The sequence below is a fragment of the Xiphophorus hellerii genome, chromosome 12, assembly GCF_003331165.1.
Source record: "Xiphophorus hellerii strain 12219 chromosome 12, Xiphophorus_hellerii-4.1, whole genome shotgun sequence".
NCBI lineage: Eukaryota > Metazoa > Chordata > Actinopteri > Cyprinodontiformes > Poeciliidae > Xiphophorus > Xiphophorus hellerii.
Window position 1 is genome coordinate 17,403,077 of NC_045683.1, and position 22,759 is coordinate 17,425,835.

The 22,759-nt window shown below is 37.9% G+C and overlaps 2 protein-coding genes across 2 annotated transcripts; one reads left to right on the top strand and one right to left on the bottom strand.

Moving 5' to 3' along the window:
* Nucleotides 1-1,491: 1,491 nt before the first annotated feature.
* Nucleotides 1,492-19,023, bottom strand: mvk (mevalonate kinase). Its single transcript, XM_032579268.1, has 10 exons — nt 18,667-19,023; nt 18,024-18,168; nt 17,602-17,746; nt 15,793-15,948; nt 15,260-15,363; nt 15,072-15,117; nt 14,813-14,903; nt 14,278-14,397; nt 13,925-14,078; nt 1,492-11,229 (listed from the first exon to the last, which is right to left on the bottom strand). Exons 1-10 carry the CDS (start codon nt 18,742-18,744, stop codon nt 11,078-11,080), a joined length of 1,191 nt encoding a protein of 396 aa, XP_032435159.1. The 5' UTR covers nt 18,745-19,023; the 3' UTR covers nt 1,492-11,077.
* A 152-nt stretch (nt 19,024-19,175) lies between these two features.
* mmab (metabolism of cobalamin associated B) lies at nt 19,176-22,702 on the top strand. The gene is made up of 9 exons (XM_032579269.1): nt 19,176-19,342; nt 19,519-19,574; nt 20,014-20,107; nt 20,744-20,801; nt 20,968-21,040; nt 21,114-21,211; nt 21,287-21,351; nt 22,291-22,350; nt 22,436-22,702. The coding sequence occupies exons 1-9, from the start codon at nt 19,239-19,241 to the stop codon at nt 22,518-22,520; spliced, it is 693 nt and encodes a 230-aa protein (XP_032435160.1). The 5' UTR covers nt 19,176-19,238; the 3' UTR covers nt 22,521-22,702.
* Nucleotides 22,703-22,759: the final 57 nt, after the last annotated feature.

Below are 22,759 nucleotides of genomic sequence, written 5' to 3' on the forward strand. Positions count from 1 at the left end.
AGAAATAGCAGTCAGTGTTTTATCTCTCATTCATTTAGCTCAAGCAAAAAAAAGCATGCATTCGGTATACTTCATATACAGAAATCCAACTTTATACCAAGCATACAAGGAGAAAAACGCTCTCAGATTTACTCAGTCTGCTAAATCATTTGCATGTGCCCAATGTCAGCTCCACTTGAATGAGAGATCATACATAATATGTGATTACAAGCACCAGTCCTCCTTCGGCGAGCTAAGTGCTGTGACCCTGACCACACTCATCAGTGTTGATGCCCTGATGACTGCAGATGAGAGGCACGTACACTTCACTATTTAATCTCAGTAGTCAGGACTTTTTTCTTTTCTTTTCATTACACATTTAATGGAAAGATCAGAAGCTCATCCAGAGCGATACAGGCAGGGAAAACTATCTCTGGATTACATAAAAGCCTTTAAAAAAGGACATCTGCAGCAGATGAGTCCTTCACTGATTGAAAGATGTTTTTTCTAATTTTCTTAACTTCTTAAAAGTTCATCTAAAAGTTATCATGTTTTTTTTTTTTTAAACTGTCAGTTTAACAGCATAACAAATACCACAAACAGAGAGCTGTTTTGCATTATAAAGGGTAAAGAGAGTTGCTTGTTAAACTTTTTACTCTTGTGTTATTTTATCATCATTAAAACATCCGACAGTTACCATTTCTTTATGAAATCAGAGCTTCAAATGCAAGATGGGAAACATTCTCTTTAGGCAATTAACTGTAGGCAAACAGTCACCTCATTACCCCAAAACCTAGATGTAACGTCCAGTCAGAGAACCATATAGATAAAATGTAGATATTATTTTAGATTTTGATTATTTTTAATCTAAATTTGACAAAGGTATGAATAATTTGGGGCTTAACTGTAGATGCCAACAATTTGTTTTGTATTTAAGACATAAATTTGAACAGCAAACTATTGCAAGTTATCAAATGTGCCAGCAGTCATATTAACAGTAACTAAAGAATTTATATCACTTTAATAATAAAGTCCCAATTAAAGCCACAAAAGCAACAGAAATCAGATTCAGCATTCCACGGATGCATTCATAACTCATGTGTAGACATGAGGCAACCCAACCCAAATTGAGCTCTTGACAAACATTTTAAGATATTTACCACAGGGATCTAGTTTATCAATGAAAAACTGATTTGATGTAAAGCCATAACCTTCAGATTTTTAATAACCGCTCTCTGTTATTACATGATTAAGATTTTTGGACCTTTTTAGACAAAAGCAATATGAAACAGCATGTCTTGTGTGCTCTTCACAAAACAACCTCTACAAAATGAAAACAAAATTTCTTGGCTAACTGGGTAGCGCTGACATTCACAGATTAGTGGATGGACTAAGTGACATAACTAAGCGCTACAGGTCAGGCTGACTGTCTTTGATCGGGACGCTGTTAGTGAAAGTGAACCAGTTCCGTCTCAATGAACAGCTTAAAACTGAAGAAGAATAGAAGAAATGTAAAAGGCAGTTGTGTTTTATTCAACATTTTGCAACACGTCTGCTATTTATTAAGGTTGCAAAACAACGAGAGACAGTGAGACGTTAGGAGGTTGCAGAAGTTCAATATTTTTTTGAGTTAAATGTTTATTAAATTATTTCTCTTTTCATTAGTTGCTTTAGAACTGATAAAAGTGACAAAGAATAGAATATACTAAAAACAGAATGTGGAAAACAAAATATCTGATAGTTATATTACTTTTTGGACTATGTGGAATAATTTCTGACATAGTCACATATTTTGATAGATAATCAAAGCATTTGCTGCCTTAAAATTGCTCTTCAAATAATGTAATCCTCCTGTATTTGAATGCAATCAAGCGAAATGACGACTTGTGTGTTTGTAGTGTTTCTACAAAGCTCAATCGACGTTTATGAATATTGCAGGGCCACCCATCCCTATAATCTTCAAGAAAAAAAAATGCATGAAAGAAAACACGACCTAATCTATGAAAATTTTTAACTTTAGTAAAAATTTCTTGCATTGCTGAGGGCTCTCGGCTGATTAACAAACAAGGAGTGGATGATTGACCCCCTTGTTTAACGTGTTGGCATTGCAGCAGAGCAATCACGCTCTGCAAAGCTGAGACCACTTTAGCTTTTAGCATAATAACCATACTATCCTGCTTCTCAGGCCTTAGGACAGAAAAAAGAACAACACAGATTGTGAGATGCAAAATCAGGCTACAAATTAAAAAAACTGGAGATTTTCTATTTTAAAATGTAGTTTGTTGGTACTATCCATTAACTATTTGGAACATTTAAAATAAAAGTAGCTGGATGCTGCAGTAAACAATGATTAGAGTAAAACCAGAGCACTACCTGTAAGCCCAAACATGAACTAAAATACTGCAGAGCCCTGTAATAATTTCCTACTGTTCATCATGGCAGCTTTCAGATTAATCAAATATGGTGCTCATATCGGCCTCCGTCCTCTTCATCAACACCAATCACTGAATTCTGAGACGAGCCTTCTTTTCTCTCGGGGAAAGGAGCGACAGAAATAGTCATTTTAATGGAAGAAGAAGCGCTGCAGCGGTTGAAGTATTATAATTAGCATTCAGAGTGAAAGTGGGATTATGTGACCACTGGCTGGGAGCTTTTAGGTTCTGGCCCAGTGGACACAGAAAGTGGACTCCCCAGGGAGCAAGACATGCTGGGTTTGAGAGGGGTTACTGGACTGTGCTGTCTCTCTGACTGTGAACCACTGGGGACCAGAGCGGAGGCGCCTGATGGTGCACTGAAGCCTGAGTGCGACACCTGGGCTGTCCGTCATGGCCGCGAACGCTGACAACGTGACACTTGACAGGATGGGAGTCGAGGCTGCAGCAGTAGAAGTCAGGACCCGGCTGACAGAGAGGATGAAAGGCGTGCAGATCAAACTCAATAATTTCAATCCAAGTCGGCTTGTCTTCGTCTCCCTCTCGTCTCCTTAGCTCAGAGTTCGTGGCCCCTTTAAATAAATCAGGGTCGTGAAGAGGCAGAACCCATCAATTAAAGTTGTTTGATGAGACTGCGTGTGTGTGTGCTGGTGGGGGCGTGTGTGTGTGTTTGTATTAATCAACAGTGTGACAGGCTAAGAAGAGACAGGAGGGAGGGCTGCAGTGCGGGAGAGATTTAGGAGAAGCTTTGACAAACGGCCTTAAAGATGAATTTCCCAGCCTCCCTTGCTAAACTAAACTGATATCCAATTATGTCCCCCACACAGACAAGCAAACGGAGCAGCTGTGAGCAGAAAAAGCTCACATTGTCAGAATTGTCCAGACGCGATGCAGAGAAACGCAGGACCTTGAAGGAGATGTCACAAGGAGGCCAGAGTCAGCTGCTTGAGTGAGCGATGGTCCACACGCTTGCCTGAAAGCATGACATTGCCGAAGGGGGAAAAACACCATTTTATCATTCAGTGCGATTCGCACCCTCTCTCCCTGTCAAACATGCCATATGTCCCCGTCACAGGTCGTCTTGCTGGCTTATCGAGTGTGACAGGGCTATTCACACACTGCTCCCAATCAGACACTATCTCCTGCAAGAAAAAAAAAAGAATCACCACCAGAGCACAGTGACGGGCTGTCAGGCAGAGGGCACCAACCTCCACAGGGCCTGTGACTCTGCCCATCTGGGGGGGTAAAGGCCAGGGGTTATGCTGGAAGATGGAGCCTGGGTGTCCCCACAAGCCAAGAGCTGCTTCAAACTCATATTTTTTTATATATATATTCAGTCTTCAACAAGACAGAACTTTATTTATTGTTAGAAAAAAAATGGTCCTCAGAGCTGCCTTTGAAACAATCGATCAACATGACATTGATAGCCTAAAACATAGTGCTGGATTGTGTGGCACTGTGAAGGATTGGTTACAATCTTACTTATCGGATTGTGACATTTTGGAAATATAATTCTGAGCAAAAAGAGCACACATGGGGCTCTTCAAGGAGCCAATCGCAGATCACTTTTATTCAACTTCTATTCCCAGCTCAGATTATAGCATACGACCAAATATCTTATCATGCATTATGACACACGTTACATTTCCACAGTCCTGCATAGTCACTGAGTGGGTCCCCAATATCTATACAATGACGGATCAGAATTTCTTCCATATAAATGCAACAAAAGTCATTATTAGTATGTAAAAGGTAAAGTTGGAGATCAGTACCCAACTAGCCTCGGTGAGGCTTGAGACCATAAAACATGAAAAAAATCTAGGAGTAACACAACCACTCTTTTTTGTCATCATTAGATTTGTGGTTTCTCAAAAGTCCTATCATTAGATGTTATTTAATACCTATATGCTACCCCTAATCAGATTATTATAAGATTACAGGCTAATATAGATTTGTCATACTAATGACATCACATGACTGCACTCCCTTACGGTCATTGAGTAATTGTGTTTTAATGTAATTGAAATGATGTGTGAGAATTTTTAATTCAAGTGTATAAAAAATGCAAAAGTCAAAGTTCTGGGCCCCAAAAACACAAGCTTAAAAATCAGCACTCAACTAAACTCAATGAGGCTAAAGACCATAGAGTAAGAAATCTGGGTAATGACCTAAATTTTAACATCAGCATAATGTTCATGACTAAATAAGCTCATTATCTTATTAAAAATGCAGCCAGGATAAAGGCAGAAAACCGATACTTTTACTTTGACCAGTTTGTCATAATGGTGCATTTGAATCCATGAGTCCCTGCAACTGAAAATGCTGCGGTCAAGGCATTGATCTACACTAGAAAGAAATCATATAACATCAGTCCACAAGTCACTTTTTATTCAATTTTCGGTGTAAAAATACCTTGACATGTTTTGGGCCTAAATACTTTTCAGAATTGATGGTCAGGTAGAAACCACCTGGACCCCTCAGGTCTTCAAAGATTTGTTTATTCAGAGATCCAATTACCAGAACTTAAGGTGTGGCACCATTTAGTTTGTATACTCTTGAGTTCCCTGATATACTGAGATGTTTAAAAGTAAAAAAAAAATAAATTGCTGGATAAAACAACTATTGGAATACTACTGAAGCATTAATTTTTATCATGAAAAGTGGTTAAAACCGAGTCAGTAGTGTTGTCTTTCAGTCTGCATCTGTGTGATATGGATGGTTGTGAATGTGAAGCAGGTTATTTGCCTGACAGGAAACAGGGGAAGTATGTAAACCTCAAACAGGGAATCTGCTCACCAGACAATTTTCCTAACCAGTAGACCATAGAGGCCCCCTTATGTGTTACGCCAACCTGTGGCTACAAGTCAGGAGAGGCAGAGGTCACAGAAATCCACACACGCCTTGCCTCAGACTTGCCTCAGTTTAAAAGTCGACAAATGAACACTTGGGATGCCCGAGATTTTTAGTGGTACTTCGCTGCTTGGCTCCAAACACAATAACACTGTAGATGCTGAATATATTCTCTAAGTGAGCAATCAGTTGCAAAGTGGGCTGAAAATTGCACTTATCTTCACCATGATGATATGCATAGAGAAATAAATCAGAAGATGGGGCTGAGGGGCGAGAGGGGACAGTGGCATCACTAGATATGTCCTATGCTAAAAAGCAACATGATTTGGTGTCTAAACTCCTCAGGAAAAAAGAAAGAGCCAAAACCATCCTACTACGGTTTTTTATAGGAGAGATTTCTGTGAAATGATTGCTAATCTATGCAAAAAAGCAATCAGTGAGTCATTCATAATGCATGAGCAACGAGATACCAATTTTGCCACGGCTTTCAGATTATTAGATGTTATCACCAATGCAGCAGATGAAATATGAACACTCCTACCTGTTTCTTTGTAATTATAAGACTGCAGCAGTCCAGACATGCTGTACGCTGCACAGGGGGGGGAGCAAAATGTGAAGAAACATACAGACAGACAGACCATCAGATTGAACATCCATTACTATCCGACTGCAGATAGCTCTAGATGGGAATATTTGTTTCTAACAGCTTTATGTATCCATTTGGGTCGTGATTTATCAACCTAAAAGCCGCAGTTTTAAGTACATCTGGCTGACATTTTAATGGTCCATCAATCACATTATGTCACGTGATAACGTTTTGAGATCATCCTCCTCTGAGCCGCGGTGAGGATGGGGGCGGGGGGCGAATCCGATAAATTGGCTGCAATCCCAGGGAAATTATGAGAACCTATTTCAAATTCAAAGTGAGTTCATAGTATGAATGTTAGATAAGCTGCTTCCCAAATTAATGCAAATCAAATTTCATTGAGGATGTTTTTGTTTTGCATTATAGACGCACATATGCTAAATATATTCCTGTGCCAGTATCTGAGCTTCAGCTAAAATCCCCCCCAAAAAACAAAAAAAACAAATCCTGTTTGGATTATTAGACTTATTTTTTTTATTATTTCTGTTAAGACAGAAACTGTGTCTCATGTAGGGTTTCTAGTAAACAAAGCTAAATTTACAATATTTTCAAGATTAACAATTAGTTCAAAAATCCTAAACTACAATTTATGTGAAAATGCTAAACACCACCTGTTACAATTTGTGGCATCTCTTGTAAAGATGCCAGAAAGATATATAAAATAATTTATTTTATTGCAACAGTATGATGTTGTTGTTTTTTTAAATCCACCATTATTGTGCGTTTCAACAAGATCCAAATGTTATGACCCCACAGAAAAATATTTTATCAAATATAAAATCCTTCTTCTATGGCCTGCTCAATCCCAGATGTGAGTTGAAGAGAAGAAAGTAAAAGAAAGGATCCAATACTCTGAATCTGTGATCTAGTAAGACTGTGCAGAGGAATGATCCCTTCTCTGTGTGATCCAGTCTTAAGAAAAGTTACAGGAAAGTGCTTCTATTAATAAATGGAGAGGATTAGCATTGGTGGCAATGACAGTTGCAGCAATGAATTTCTGAGATTTGCTTTCCCACTGAATAGATGTACTTATGTCAAATGTTGGATGTTAGAAAGAAAAAAAGACAGAGTTTATTCTACTGTAACAAAAGAACATTTTATACATAAAGATTTACTAAACATCTCTAGCATTGGTTGGTTTTTAATCTGCTGGTCTCTTTTAGGCCGATAAACCTGTACTTAACAAGTTTAAAGGTTTGTTCAACTCAGCGTTCAGCAGCTCCCACTGACACAGAGACTGGCAGACTGTAGCAAAGCCTTTATTCCTCTTTGTTTTATTTGAACAGAAAAAAAAAATCCACACATCTGACTTTTAAACTTGAGTGTTAATGTGTCTGAGTAGCACCTGGAAGCCTTGTGAAAGGCTCTGGCAGATCTCGTGCTTTTACATTCGGGGAAAGTCTGACAAGGGATTTGCTCTTAAAACGGAGCACAGAGAGGATGAAGGGTGGTATAAAAATCAATGAGGCTTTTCAAAGGTAACATGAAAACCGAGCGCCTTAGACTGCAATTAAAAAACATACTACTGCTGGTGCTGGAGAGATGACGGAGTGTGTTGCACAAGCCCTCAACTCCGTGGGATCAATTCCAGGATCAATACTCAGACATGATACAATTCCATAATGGAAACAGGGACATAGAGAGGAGGTGTCGTGTGTTTTCAGATATTTACAATTGTGCAGCTCTGTCTGTTTCTGAAGGATAACAGAAACCCGGCTCTAGACATAACAGATCCTCCAGGTTGAAACCTCACTTTAAATGTTTTGGCTACGTTTAGGACTGCTGAAACAGGCTCCCGGCCCAGGAGAGCAGGGGCGCTGTCGACCCACAGAGTCTTGCAAGATAAAGTTGAGACATGACAAGGATGGAAAAGATTAAATGAAGTTTTCAAATCAAAACTTTGATATCTTTGTTATCTGATCAACTGATATGCTATGCTATGAAATTTTGGCTGCAGCTTAAAAGAAATCTAGCAGGAAATGATTAAATGACATAAATATCCAGCGAAGACATTGGAGCCAAAACTGTTTGACTAGATGTGAAGTTGAGATCTGTTGTCTGTGGGGACAAACTTCATCTCATCCATTCATATAAAAGGGTTTGGTTCAGTTCAGCACATACTTGTTTAGTCTGAAGATTATAACAGAGATGATAGCTACAAAAATTAACATTATACAACTTCAAAGTGTAAAATGAGCTGCATTTTTAAACATTCACTGCAACAATCTCAAATATTTATTTTGAGTTAGGTCAGCAGAAGTTTATATAAGAATATCTAAACCAGCGAGTACAATACTTGTGTGTTTTAAAAAAAGGGGGTGAATTTTGTAATCCCAAAACCTCTAATCAAAAACTGAACAGAAGGATGTTTAAAAGTTTTTTTCTTTTATATTATGGATTTTAATATTTTAAATTTACCTTTGCAAAAGGGACAGTTCATATCATAATGCTAGAGACTTGCTTTGTTTGAGGAGTTTGGCAACAATTTGTGTTTTATCAAAATATACTTTTGGTTTGAATATCGGGTGCATTTTTGGGCACTGTTTTATGAAAGTGCAAATGACTCCCATAGTGGGAAAACATACGTTTAGATTGGAAATTCTAACCGTACTCGAGAAATTGACGTGAAAATATTTTTACCACTTTTTAGAACTTAAAATCTTTTCCCACCTCTTGCTCCTTGCACTGGCTTTGACACAGATGGACAGAAAAACAAAAATAAAAACTTTGTTATGATGTGAAAAATTGGAGGTGACATTTACTCAACTCCAGTAAGAGTTCTCAGTGATTTTTTGGACATTTAAGAATATTATTTTTAGCAAAGACCTCTCAGATCTCAACAAATTTATTGCACATATTTATGAAGTGGTCAGGCTTTACCTGCAAAAACCGCTGGACGGATGGATGTGTGGGCAAACGGTGCATAGATTAACTTATTGAGGCAACATTTAGACAATGGAACAGAAAATTAAAACTATAAAACACAGCCATACATATTTGTTATTATCCACACCTACAGAATGCTTCAATGAAATCCCAGACTTCTCTAAACTGCATAGGAACCCTGTAAAAATAATTTCTGACAGCATCCTCACATCCTGCTGTCTTATTCGGACCCCTGCCTCTGACGTGGACCACCAACCTCCTTCTTAGGAAAAGGGCAAACAGCCCCAGGAGGATCATCCACCTCATGATGACAGAGAGGAGCTTGTGATGTTGACTGTGCCTCTGTCACCGTGTTCCTACAAACGCTGACGGGGAATGGTTGCCTAAATATCCCCTGCCGAGGCCATTTCCTCATCACTCTCTGACACACACACACGACATAAAAACACACAAAACAGGCACTTTCCATAATAACAGAGACAAATGCTGATCTATGGATGTGAATGGAGCTGTACACTAAAATCCCCATTAGCAAAACCACTGGACATCAGCTTCATGATATCTTGTCAGTCAGGTCTAATTCTGCATTCAGTCTTAATGGTTCCTGACAAGTCTCTCACCAGTTGACACGGGACCAGAGGGAATGTGCCACAGTGAGCAAGACCACTCAGCAAATTCACATTTAGCATTTCATTCCTCCTGCTTGGACAAAATGAATTATTCATTGCCGTTTCGCTCGCACAGATTTATACAGACAAAACTCCCTCAAACACCTAAAATGTTAAATGATTTTTACATACCACACCCCCTCTCCTCTGCCTCACTGCAAGGGCAGCTCACAGTTCCTACTGTATCTCTGGAAATCTGACATTCTTCCTCTTTATCCTTGACCCCTTTTCCTCACCCCCATGGTTATCTGAAATAATCCCAGACCCTTCTTAGATTCTATTCATCAGAGCAGAAAGAAGCCGGCACTGACACTGATATATAAAAAAAGTACCATCTGTGCCTCACTCGGGCAAAAAGGACTGAAAGAAAATGAGACAGAAAATAAAAAGAGGGGCTTCAAATAAAACTGGCTTCGTTGTGTCCCCCACTTGTCCAGCCCCTCCGCCCCATCCCTCAGCTATTCTTGCCTTCCCGCCCTCCTCAATGCCATTTCAATTGAGAAGCGCAGTGGTAATTAAATTCCAGCAGGGGTTAGGAGCAACTGTGCAGCACGCTGACAGGGGGGCTGCCCTGACATAAAGATGACACAATTCAAGAGGACAGAGAGGGCAGACACAGAGAAAGGGTGGGTGAGTGTGAGAGGGTGTGTGGGGGGGTTGCGGGTGGGGTGACGAATGTCGTTTATTCACGTACACAACCAGATTTGGACTTCTCAATCTTCATGACATTTGAAAGAACAAAAAAATGAAATGGATATTCACTCCCACAGTGACCTTTTCCCCAAATCGGGGAGTATGGCAGACAGATCCGTCAGCTGCATCTGCTCTATTTGCAGCATATTTTGCAATGCTTAAAAGGATGAGCAATAAAGTGGCGGAGAATTTGGAAAAGCTGTTGTGTGTCTGTGTAACTCGGAGGGACGCTGTTTGTTGTTTATTCACAGTACAGTGATGCTAATCCAGATCCTCCAGAGAGGCCGCACACGCCTGCTGTCCTCCTTTCTGCAACCTTCATTAGCAAAACAACACAACCTGTTAGTCTTTAACTTGATAAATAAAACCGCAAAATGATTTAGAGGCTGAAGATTTTCACTTTAAACATCACTTTAGACATCAATTTTTTTTTTTTTTTTATATTCAATCTGGCATGTATCAATTTCCAGAACAAATCCTTCATTTGGATTTGCAAACTTTTTTTTTTTGTAAGTGATGTTTCCTGGGGAAAAAAATCACACACAGCTTTATTACATTCACTAAAGCAGTTTTTAACCCTGTAAAAAATATAGAATTGAGGATTTAATGCTATTAAACTAATCCATTAAAGTATTACTTTTATCCTGATTCATTAAAACAATATGTGCCACTCTGCTGCCATCTAGTGTACAGATACATCATTGCATATAATTTTGCTCCAATGTGCAAAAAGGCCCAGTTGATTAGTCAAATACACACACACAAAAAAAGTTCAGTCAGGAAAATCAATTGGAAACATTTTTTTCCTTTTGCTTTCATTCTCTCAGTTCCCATTATTAGTTAAGTATATCAAAGGTTTTGAGACATCAACAAAAAGTCCTACAGTGTAGGAATCAGTCTTTTTGTTTCGCCACCAGTAGGCCTCAGTACCTGTTTAAAACCTCCATAATTTCCTCTTTAACAGAGGAAGGGAAGTGCTGCTGCACACCTGGTCCACCAATACTTGTTTCCCAGCAGTCATAGCCACAGTCCCTCAGGTCCTTCATCGTCCCCTGAACAGTCATTGAATCAGTTTCTGCAAATAAAACCAAACAATAATTTCAATAAACAAGAAAAGTCAGACTAAGATGGTTCCGTGAAAGCTTCAAATGTTTCTTAGAGAAGATTAATGAATAAACAGCATCATGAAGACCAAAGAGCACAGCAGACAAATCATGGAGAAAGCTGTGGAGACATTTAAAATATGGATTTGCTTGTAAAACAATATCTTAAGTTTTGAACATCTTACAGAGCAACTCTCGATCCAACATCCAAAGATGTTAAGAGTATGGGCAAGAACAGGGTTGGGTTACAAAACAATATCCAGAGAGTCAAATATTTCACAGACCTCTGTTCAAATAAGAATCCGAAAGAGTGTGGCACAAAGGGAACGTTTAGTCGGAAAAGGAAAGAAGTAATTAAATTAAATAAAGTTGAATAAATAATCACAAAAGAAGCTCATAACCTGAAAACTGTCAATTTGATCAGTTCTAGTGGTTTTAACATCACTGATCTGATTTGGGTTTTTTTTTTTAAATTACATTTTAAAATTATTTAAGTCTTACAAAGTGTGTAGAATGCTAATTTATATTGAACACAAATGAAGCCAAAATGAAAAAGCTTGTAACAAACTCAAGAACCCTTGATAGTTGTAAAATACCTTACATCCTTTTTATTTCCATAACAGTCTATCCTCAGGGTGCAGGTGTAGCTTCTACAGACAGAGATAAAATAACTTCTTCTAAGAGCTTTATTATAATTAGCTTTAGAGCAGACAGATGTAAAAATGTTTAAAATAGCTGCAATTCAAAAACAAAACCATGAGAAGAAAAAGTATTTGGAAATTTATTTAGGAAATTGAGAACCTATTAAAATTCAGTGAGCTGCAGGCATAAACAGACTGAACACAGGATTTCTGATTGGTTCAGTGCATGAGCACACATATGTACATGTGCCTTCTATAATTCCTCTCATCATGCATTGTCCTTATAATCCCTAGATCTGAGAAAAGGTAGTGTCTGTGGAAAACAGAACGTTTAATGTCACAGAGAGTTTTCCATAACTAAAAACTGTTAGATTAGACTGAATTTATTAGACAAGTATTTGTAAAACAAAATGGGCTGAATGGGTTACTATGTAGGAGGCAGAAAACCACTCAATATGATTGGCAAAGCTTGCCTTAGAAACATAGAGCATGGAGATAAAATGTAATTTTCTTCTGGATGGCTGTTTTGAAAAGACAGATTAATTCATTCCATTGTTTGCACTGGAATGAATCAATAAAAATTTGGGCTCATCTTGCAGCCAAAGACACAAGGAATGTTTAGCTGGAAAATGAAAGAAGGAATTCAATTAAATAAATAAAAGGAAATTCAGAAAAAAAAAGAATGCAACTTTTAAAATTACAAGCATACCTTAAAATCTACAAAGGACAATATCATCAGGCATGCCATGAATGTTCTGCCATAGCCTCCCTCCATTACCTTGAAAATGTTTTCTCTCTGACTGATCTTCTGACGATCAGTGCAGGTAAGAAATATTACAGGATTAAAAGCAACAACTAAAACACTTTTTTCTCTGTATTATTTTTGAACCTCAAAATGTCACATTTCTAAGCCAGTCTCAACCATTTCACCGGCCGTCGAAACAGATTAATAATTTTGCACACTTTTCTATGACATAGCAGCTTTTTAAGCATATCCTCCAAACTGAACATGTACCTTTGTACAAAGATGACAACAAAAACCACCTGCAAATTTTCCACAGTGATTAAAAAATTTATGTTTTCCAGACAGAAAGATTTGGAATATATCAAACAGATGAGAGGCCATTGATAGGCAACAAAAATATAAAAAAATGGTGTGAGCACTTTTGTGGGAAAAGTTGGCGAGTTCACTCTCACCCACTTCTTACTCAAAATTTGAGACAATTGGACATTAGTCTATGTGAAAGAACACCCCAAATGACCCAGACAGCTTGAGCAGTCAGTCAGTTTTTCAAGCAAGAAAAGGTTTTCTTTCACTGTAGTTTCTATCGTCTATGTTAGTACAAAAAACAATTGTCAGATTTCTCCAGATGGCATGATTGAATAAATATTCCATCATTAAACCCACAATCTGGGTGTAGTGTAGTGGACTCAGAGCTGAACCTTTGGAGACATAAAGATAATTAACTGGGTGAACCTTCAGACTTTTTTTCTCCATTACATTTTTGTCCCACACATTCATTCACTATTGTGACAGATTACAGACAAAATGAGATTCCTTTGAGGAGCTTTTAAATCCCTGGGAAGGTTTCCGGTCTGTTAAAGTCTCCAGGCTGCTGTCTCTAAATCAACATTTCTTCTGACTTTTCTTCATGGGATAAAAATATTCAGTTTATGAACTCAAATTCAAGCTGGAGACTTGGCTAACCCCACTTTCGTCATTGTGTTTTGATTTGATGTCACTGTTGATTCGACATAGTAATGTTATCATTCTTCAGTTATTTTCAGTTTTGCTATTGGCTGCCTTTTTTCTTCCACCTTTTTTTTAATTTATTTAAATATTTCCCAATTTCAGACATAGAAATTAATTAAACTACAAGTGCAAACACAGCTGAAAAGGACAAGTAGTAAAATTCATGATATATGCTTGTTAAAATGAGTACAAACGTAGCAAGGTATTAGATAGTTAACCATTTAAATTGTGCACAGTTACGACAGCAAATAAAGAACCATTATTGTGCAGCACCTGGTCTCAGGAGTGTGATGCCACAGCCTCCTCCACCTGCTCCTGTAAGCTTGCTGTGAAGCCCTCTAGCCGCTGTAACCTGGCACAACATGTCTAAAGAAGGATGTCCTACACCAATCACATTCAGATGATGTTGGTTGATGTCAATTAGCTCCTACAAAAAAAAAAAAGCTGTAAAAATACAGGTCATGAGAGATAAACAACAGTATGTTAATGAGAATATTTGAACTGAGGTTCCAGTGTTTTCAACTTGTGTTTTATTTATCAAATAAAATTAAATTGTACTTCTATGGTACATTCTGACTGCACATTTTCAATATCTATATTTCATTTAAATTACAAAAAATCTGTACCTCTAAGATGTTATAGTGGTCTCCTGTGATGGGCTCACAAGTCATCTCTGTTAGGACTTTCTCACAGGTGCAGGAAATGGCGTCGACTGAATCCAGCACAGGGATCATGACAGAAGGAAACTGCAGGAGGTCAAAACAAAAAACAGGCGAACAAAGGCAGATTAACATCTCCCGTATACCTTTTGCACAGTTTGTGTAAAAGTAATATTTTTATGCGTTTAAATTTAGAACTGCAAAGCAGATTTCAATGGAGATACTGCACATAGGCAGCACATTTGGCAGGTCTGACTCTGACTGTGTCCAATATTGGCACAACACCATACAAGCCCAATCTCTGTCCAGGGTGGAAAGCTGCACACCTGCTGGTGTCGCCAAGGCAACGGCACACAGGGGTGCTGGCTAAGAGTTTAATTTTAATGTTTTATGGAGGCACTCAACCCCATGCCCTGGAGTATCAGCCACGAAAAAGCACTGCCTATTATATTAATTATAGTGTCGGCAAGTAACACACGAGGGAGGGAAAACCATTTAGTACCTTGTTAATTTTGTCCTTCACCCTGGCAACAAGTACCTTGGTGCTCCGTGGTACTTTGGTGTTAGTGAGGAGGATTCTCAACAACGGCACCCTGGCAGCAACAAAGATTCGAGAGTTCAGTCACCTGATGATCAGAGGATGATTTTCCAGAAGAAGCTTGATTTTTAGTAATAAAAATCAAGCTTATTTTCCTAAATCGGAAGATATGCTTCCTAAATCGGCTTATTAATCAAAACATTCATAAGTAATTCAACAGTACCTGCTCAGTGGTATTATCTTTCCAGCTAAAAACCTCAGCATACCACCTACGTGTAAAAAAAAAGCATTTAAAAGATGATTTTAAATAGTGATATTGTAAACTGTTGATAAAATAATAACATTATTTTAGGGAAGGAGCGTGAATAACTTCATGTGCCATATATTATGTTAAACACTTTTCTGTCTCACCCCATGTTCCTACAGCATTGTCTACTCCTGAGGGATTTCCATGGATGATCTTCTCTCCTTGGAAAGCCCAACTGTTGATGAGCTCCAGATCCTCCTGACACCATCTGCAGTCAGTTTACAACACAGGGTGCTGTTAAATGAGCAATCACAATGACAGGTAAACAGTTATGTGTTTAACTGAATAATTATAAAGATACTGTTTGGCATTACAAAGCTTCCACTAGCACTCGCACATGTTTTAGATAATCAAACGACAGTTAATTTCAGATGGAAGCTGCAGTATATAACTTTTTTATGTATTAAAATTATCATTATGGCATGAACAGTATACGAGACAGATAATCTGTAAAAAAAAAAAAAAGCCAATAATACAAAACTTAGACAGTAATCATCTTTTCTATCAAATTGCATCAAGCTATTCACTATGGTCATTTATAAGTTTTTAGACAAAACCTCAGAGACTAATTGCTCTGTTGATGCAAACTACTGTCGAAGTCAAAATCCCAGCTCATACAAGGAAACCTTGTTCTTACCTGCCAGTCTGCTCCCACTCTTTGAGGGGAGTGGGAATGTTTCCGGTTGCACAGAGGAAAGCTGCAGCTAAACACACGGAATAAGCAGCACTTGAGCCCAGTCCTGCTCCGGTCGGCAGCTCTGACCACACAGACATCGTCAGACTGGGCATATCTCTGAAAACAATCATAAAACAATGAGTTAGTGTTTAATTAAACTACATACAAATAAAGCTAAAATAGACAGCAACTTGTTGTTGTTTTTTTTGTAATTTGCTAGTACATCACACAAAAATTCAGCTACAGCACTGACTTTATTTTTATTGTAGACCAATAATCCAGTCTCACATAGACTACTTTATACAGCACAAACAAACTCGACACTTCTGTCTATGTCATTTCAGAGTGGTGGCTTTCAGGCAGACAGAAAGATACTCTAAACTAATTGTCCAGTTCTGCTCTCGAGGGAAAAACCCATCCAGACTTGTTAAAGGGTGCAGAGTGGTCCAGTGCCTGACTCTCATTAGTGGCCATCCTGTCAGAAATCCTTCACCTCGCTCTGACACAGCAGCACTGTGTCAGCGCCGATTAAATCCTCCAACAACCTGCAGCTCTATTGTTCATGAGAATCTTCCCAGCTGCTCGGGTCGCAGAGTCCACCTATCTGTCTCTCTTTACCATCTTGATGTGTGCTTTAATTCATCCAATTAACCCATCCATGTCAATAAAGAAATAAAGGATCACATTAAGGTTGTTAACAAAGAAGGAAAAACTCCAGGCCTCCATGAGTGCAATAAACCTCCAAGCATGTACTGATCACTTTCCTACATATTCATAGCATTTAGCAACATGAGCACAAGACCATCTAATTTACAAAGACCTTTACACTCTACCAGGTATCCTGTCACCCCGTCAACTCATTGAGTTTAGGTGTTCCATTAACTCTCATGGATGCAGACATATAAAATCCAGCACATAGGCATGCAGAATGTTTCTAGAAGAAAGAATGGGTTGCTCTAAAGAGCTCAGAGGACTGTAGTCTGGTGCTTTAGTAAGATGCCACCTATGCAATAAGTAGAGTCATGAAATTTTCTCTCTACCTAACATTCCACAGTCAGCTGATTGTGGTACTATAACAGGGCAACTCAGCCATGTACATGATAGAGTGGGGTCAGTGGGTCATGAGGTGCATAGCTGCAGAAAATGCCAACCTTCTGCAAAGTTGGGCCTCCAAAGTTCATGTGGTCTTCAGATTAGCCCAAAAACAACATGTAGAGACCTTCATGATAGGGGTGGGTGATATGGACTTAAAATGGTATTGCAACATTTTGTGGTACTACTGTGATATCAATAAAATCGTGATCAAATCTATTTTTTAAATTCTATTTTAAGTAACTGTTTTGACTGTATTGATGTCAGTTTGTACTACCTCTGTCAGAAAACTCTCCCCCCTGCTACATATTTTAGATAAGGACCTTCATCACTCCCCTAATCATATGAAAAGAATACATAGGACAAATATGGAGCAGAGTGAACATTTCTTGAATAAAATGTTTCTAAAATATCATTTGCAAACAGACACAGTTGGTAGTTGGCAACATCTTACATTTGCAAATAGCAAAAGCTTAACATTGTCACATGTTTTGCCTGTGGAAAGACAGAATGAACATCTATAAGTCATCATTTCTTAGTGACTGGTGCTTTTATTACCATAGATGTCCATGAAATACAGTAGAACTTAAAAATATGTGAGAAAAAATCTGATCGTTTTGATGAGTCTTGTTTCTATAAAATGTGGAAATCATGTGAAGAACTTCAGAAATATCTCACCCCGATCCAAAAAGTGACAGGTAGATGTAAAGGAAGGCCAAAATTGCTGAAGCACTACTGTCTAAGTTTTCACTGGTCACACCAATAAATTCACGCAGTCTCTTCACCAGTTCAGCATCCAGACGTTGGATCTCTTCTTTTTTATCTGTTTGTAATATTTTAAAGAAACGGAAACAATTTAATATGCAGGTGGAGAAAACAGACACACGTCATTTTCAGCAGTGTTTCTATTCTTCAACAAGCTAACTGGCTAATGTGATGTTTTTGTGACCTCTTTAATTGTCTGTGAAAGAAAATATATCTGTATAGACAATTCTGAGTCACTGGTTGTGATCTGAGTACATGGCTAAGCTACAATCTAAAAAGTGAAAGTAGTTCACCTGTTTGAACTAAATGTGTCGGTGTGAAAAATCCTCTCTTACCACTTGATGATGTCAGCTGTTTCAGTTCGGACAGCTCCCAGCAGACAAATGTGTCTATATTAGGTAGGTTAATACAAACTTTGCCATCAGACCTCGCTTTCAACTTCAAATATGTTCTCAGGTTTAAACTTACAGCAAGAGCCACCTGCAACAACAAACGTACAAGTCAATTCACATTTCACAGTACTGCAATGCTGCAATACTAAAAATCAGGAGTGTAATTAGACCATTTTATATCCAACCCAGCCCTAGTGGTCAGGGTTGATGGAAGCCCTTATCAGCTTTCCCTCTTTGTATTTCAACTTTTAAGACATTTCTGTTAGTTTTTCCAAAATCAAACAGAAAAATTCATAATTCAACTGCATTAGGCACAGTTGCATTTTAAATTTTATGTCTGATTTTAATGCCTTATGAAACAACAGACTGAAAAACTACATGTCATGTTGCAACAGTGTTTTAAAATATCCCAATACGAAATAAAGAGTCACAATAGCGAAGTAATCAGAACTAGTATGATGTAAATCAAACCTTTTCTACACAATTTAATATTACTAATAAAAATGCACGAACTTAAAAGCTTTCAAAATGTTAATCTTAGCTGACAGAATCCTAGTTTGGTTTTAAATGTGTGTTAGTATCATACCTTTCCATGAACGACAGCATGTTCCCCGTGGAGGATCGCCTTTCCAGGAGCAGAAATCAGACAGTCTCTCACCTCCATCTTTCTGGCAGCTTCCACAGCCTGAAATCTTCTCAAGTTCAACTTTTCACTTACAGTGTTACCACAGACAGGCTTAGCTGACGTTAATCCGCTGATGTAGCACAAACAAGGCAAAAGTTTAAACCTACGAATATGTGGTTTAATTTCATGAATAATGAATAAAGTTTGAAGAATTTAACAATGCATTTTTTGCGACGAGGCACCAGTCTAAAGCTCTGAACACTGAGTTATCAATGCAGCTAAAAACACAGTTTACACATAGCTACATGCATTATGTGCACTACCTTACGCTTCGCCTCAGGATCCAATCACCGCTTCAGTTGCCTCAACACGTTTCCTTCCGACCAATCAGTGTCCCTAAATCTGCCTACACATGATGAGTTGACCAATCGTGCGATGAAAACGAAACGCCTACAAACTACGGACGCGGCCGAGGGACAAAACTCTTCGTTACAAAACAGCGTTCAGTTTTAGCTGCTACCTTGTAGCTCGTTATGACATCGGGTATTACCAGACATGCTCTCCTCCGCTGTTTTATGCGGACAAGGAGGCTCATAAGCGAACATCGGACACCTAAACCACTGTGTTCTGACAGAAGGTATTTCTTAGCACTGCTTGTGAGCTCACATGTTTACAGTGTTGTTTCTTCTGAGTCCAGCCACTTATACCTGCAAAACAAATAGCCCCTAAAACTATATTCTGTCATTATTGCATTCATGATTTCATTCTTGCTCATAAACAATATAATCTTCATTCTTTTCTTTTCCCCTACAGTTATGCCACTGGAGAAATCAAGTCACCTAAAATATACACCAAAACTGGAGATAAAGGTAAGTCAACCCAATTAAAGAAGACATCTTAATGCTTTGGTTTCAACTATATTTGAAATATGGGCTGGGGAAATTTGTGTGGTTTCCTTTATGTACATTTATGTTTGAAAGCCACATGATCTGTATATGTATTTGTGTCTCAGGCAAAATAAAAGCATTTAAATGTTGTGGCCCAGACTCCCTTTTCAGTTATATTAGTGTATATCCATGTTTGCATTACACATGGTTAAAAATCAGGGGATGAGAGCTCAGCTATTGAGATCTCAACTATTCTTTAAATAAAAAATCTCAACACAATTTGAAAACAACAGATGCTGTCTATTATGTTTATAATGACTACTATTTTGTGTTGGCCTATCAAAAAAAATCTAAAAAATCCCAAACATTTATGGTCATTTTGTAACGTAATAAAAAAACTGACTAGATTCCTGATTTGCAGGTTTCTCCAGCACATTCACTGGAGAAAGGAGGCCAAAGGAAGATCACATTTTCGAAGCTTTGGGAAATACAGATGAGTTGTCATCAGCTATAGGGTAAATTATGTATTATTACACTATTAAATCATTGTATGCACATGGATATTTAAAGCACTTTTGTCAGACAGTAGAAAAACTGCATAAAATTATGTTATCAGAAAAGAAAAATAACCCTGCATGCAATGCATCTTAATGGACTGCTTCAGAGCTCAATAAAAATGCAAATTCCAAAATAGAAAACAAATGAAACTTTAAGGGAAATAATGTTCCATGAAAATGTTGCTGACAGGGTGAGAGGATACTAATGTGATGCTTGTAACATTTCAACGAAAGAATTGCAAAAAAATAAAAAATAAATTATATTTAGAGTTACTACCAATATTTTAGCATTTTTCTTTTACAAGTGAGGTTCTACTAAACATGCAGACAAAGAAGTATTAACTAAAACTATGTAGCTGCAACTTACAGGAGGAATGCAAAAGTCCTTAATGATAAAAAGAAATCTCAGTTTCAGTGAAACTTACTTTAAGTGGAGTTGGTAAGATGCCGTGATTGCTGAAAAATATCAAATACAAGATGTCCTTTTGCAGAGCTGTTGACAAGAACTAAAAAATGCAAAATTAAAATCTAAATCAGCACATTTGCCGAAAATATTTCAGTTTGTCTGACTCACTTTTGTATCTAACTTTACAGTTTGGCCCGAGAGTTTTGTCTTGACAAAGGTCATACATTCACAGATCAGCTGGATAAGGTATGATTTTGTTCATGCCAAATTTATTTAATGTGCTGAAACTGGCCTGCACTCTACTCTTCTGACAGACTGAAGGCAGAGCACAGGTTAGTTTCAGCACATAAAGTTCATTAGATTTAAAGAGCAAGCAATCAACATGCATTAAATATATGTTATTTTATTGTAGATCCAGTGTATTTTACAAGATGTGGGCTCCAATATTGCTACTCCTCGATCATCTGCAAGAGAAATCCATAGAAGTATGCAAATGCAGGTTGGTGTGATCTCTTTATTTTTCATCACTGATGTAATTTTTTTGTTTTGTTTTACCAGAGAGAACAAAATTCAGTCCTCAGGCAATCACTGACCTGGAAACATGGATTGATCATTTTACAGAGGAACTCCCACCGCTGACCAACTTCATTTTACCTGTAAGCATCTTTCTGCTTCTATAGATACTGAATGTTCCTACGAATGATTAGATTACTCATATTTGTATTTTACAGTCTGGGGGGAAGAGCAGCGCAGCTTTGCACTTAGCTCGGACAGTCTGTCGGAGAGCGGAGCGCAGGTCAGCTTCACCACACACAGTTGTGATAAAAAATAATCAGTTCAATGATTATTTTGAACTGATTAAAATAATCATTGAAATGATAATTCAATGATTAACCAGATCTGTCATTGTGTTTGGCATATTATATCTGTACATAGCAAATTAAGTGTTAGGTCTAGGAAACCACCAGACCACGACATGCACCCTGCTGATTCCATGTAAGTGTTTTTTTTTACTGTGGTGTCAGGCCCATCTGTTCCTACCACAAATCATGGATCATTTTGAATGCATCACAATTACAGAAGACATCATGTTAAAACAAAGGAAATGCTTTTGAAATGCTTATTTTAACAAAAAAATAACCTCAAATCTACGAGTAAGAGAGCAGCATCTTAGTTCCAGACCAGCAAGATTGCTAAGGGGTTACCACCCCATTCCTCATTTCTTAAAATCAATAGTTATTCAATTAATTAATTAATTAAGAGGAAACCTACATTTTCAAACTTTCAGTGTATTCAGCAAATGTGAGAAGAAAAACAGACGCTGTTTTTTTAACATGATAATGTAAATTGTTCCTCACCCTCCGAGTCGTGTTTGATGAATCTTTATTTTAGAATAGGGTTCCCAATGCATTCACTTGTGTATTTTGCGTTTTTCAAGCTGTTTAAACTCAACTGTTTGTGGTTTAAGTGTTGCTTTGCAGTCAAGGTCCTTGAGGACCTATGTCCTGCATATTTCAGATGTTTTTCTGCTCCAACACAGCTAATTTAAATGGCTGAAGTGATTCCTCAGCAGGTCTCTAAGCTCTGTAGGAGCGTTCTAATAACCTATTTATTTGCTTCAGGTGTGCTGAACCAGGCTAACATCTAAAACATTCAGGACACAGAGATTTAGACGATATGTTATTCTTGTTTCACTGCTACTGTGTTTTTGACAGCTCCGTGTTTTTCTGCACAGTGTTGCTCCAATTGTGCGTTCAGGGGAGGCAGATCCAGATGTTGCAAAATTCCTCAACAGGTCAGTATTATCTGCTTTAAAAACACATATCTTTCTTTCCGATTAAACATCTGATAAAAGTCCAAACATTTTTTTTTGCACTCAGGTTGAGCGACTACCTGTTCACAGTTGCCAGATACTCAGCCATGAAGGAAACCAAAGAGGAGAAGATCTACAGGAGACCTGAATGAACGCGCCTATTAGAATCTGCCTTTGTTTCTACAGTGATAGATGCAGATACTACAGTTGTGCTTTTAGTTCAGTGCATTGTTTCTTAAATATCACACACAAGCAGTACATGTACATCAAAAGTTAGAAATTTACACAATAAGCTCAGCAATTCATCAAATAAACATAAAATATTTTAAGTTAACCACTTGATTCCACATTGGTTATATTCTCACTCTGATTAGAATTAGTTTTGATATTT

Excerpts from the sequence above, each read along its gene's own strand:
- mmab (XM_032579269.1), top strand. The coding sequence starts at position 19,239 with ATGACATCGGGTATTACCAGACATGCTCTCCTCCGCTGTTTTATGCGG. Across the intron at positions 19,575-20,013 it reads CACCAAAACTGGAGATAAAG|GTTTCTCCAGCACATTCACT; the intron begins GTAAGTCAACCC and ends CCTGATTTGCAG. Across the intron at positions 21,212-21,286 it reads TGACCAACTTCATTTTACCT|TCTGGGGGGAAGAGCAGCGC; the intron begins GTAAGCATCTTT and ends TGTATTTTACAG.
- mvk (XM_032579268.1), bottom strand. The coding sequence starts at position 18,744 with ATGGAGGTGAGAGACTGTCTGATTTCTGCTCCTGGAAAGGCGATCCTC. Across the intron at positions 15,364-15,792 it reads GAGTGGGAGCAGACTGGCAG|ATGGTGTCAGGAGGATCTGG; the intron begins GTAAGAACAAGG and ends AACTGACTGCAG. Across the intron at positions 14,904-15,071 it reads AAGATAATACCACTGAGCAG|GGTGCCGTTGTTGAGAATCC; the intron begins GTACTGTTGAAT and ends TGTTGCTGCCAG.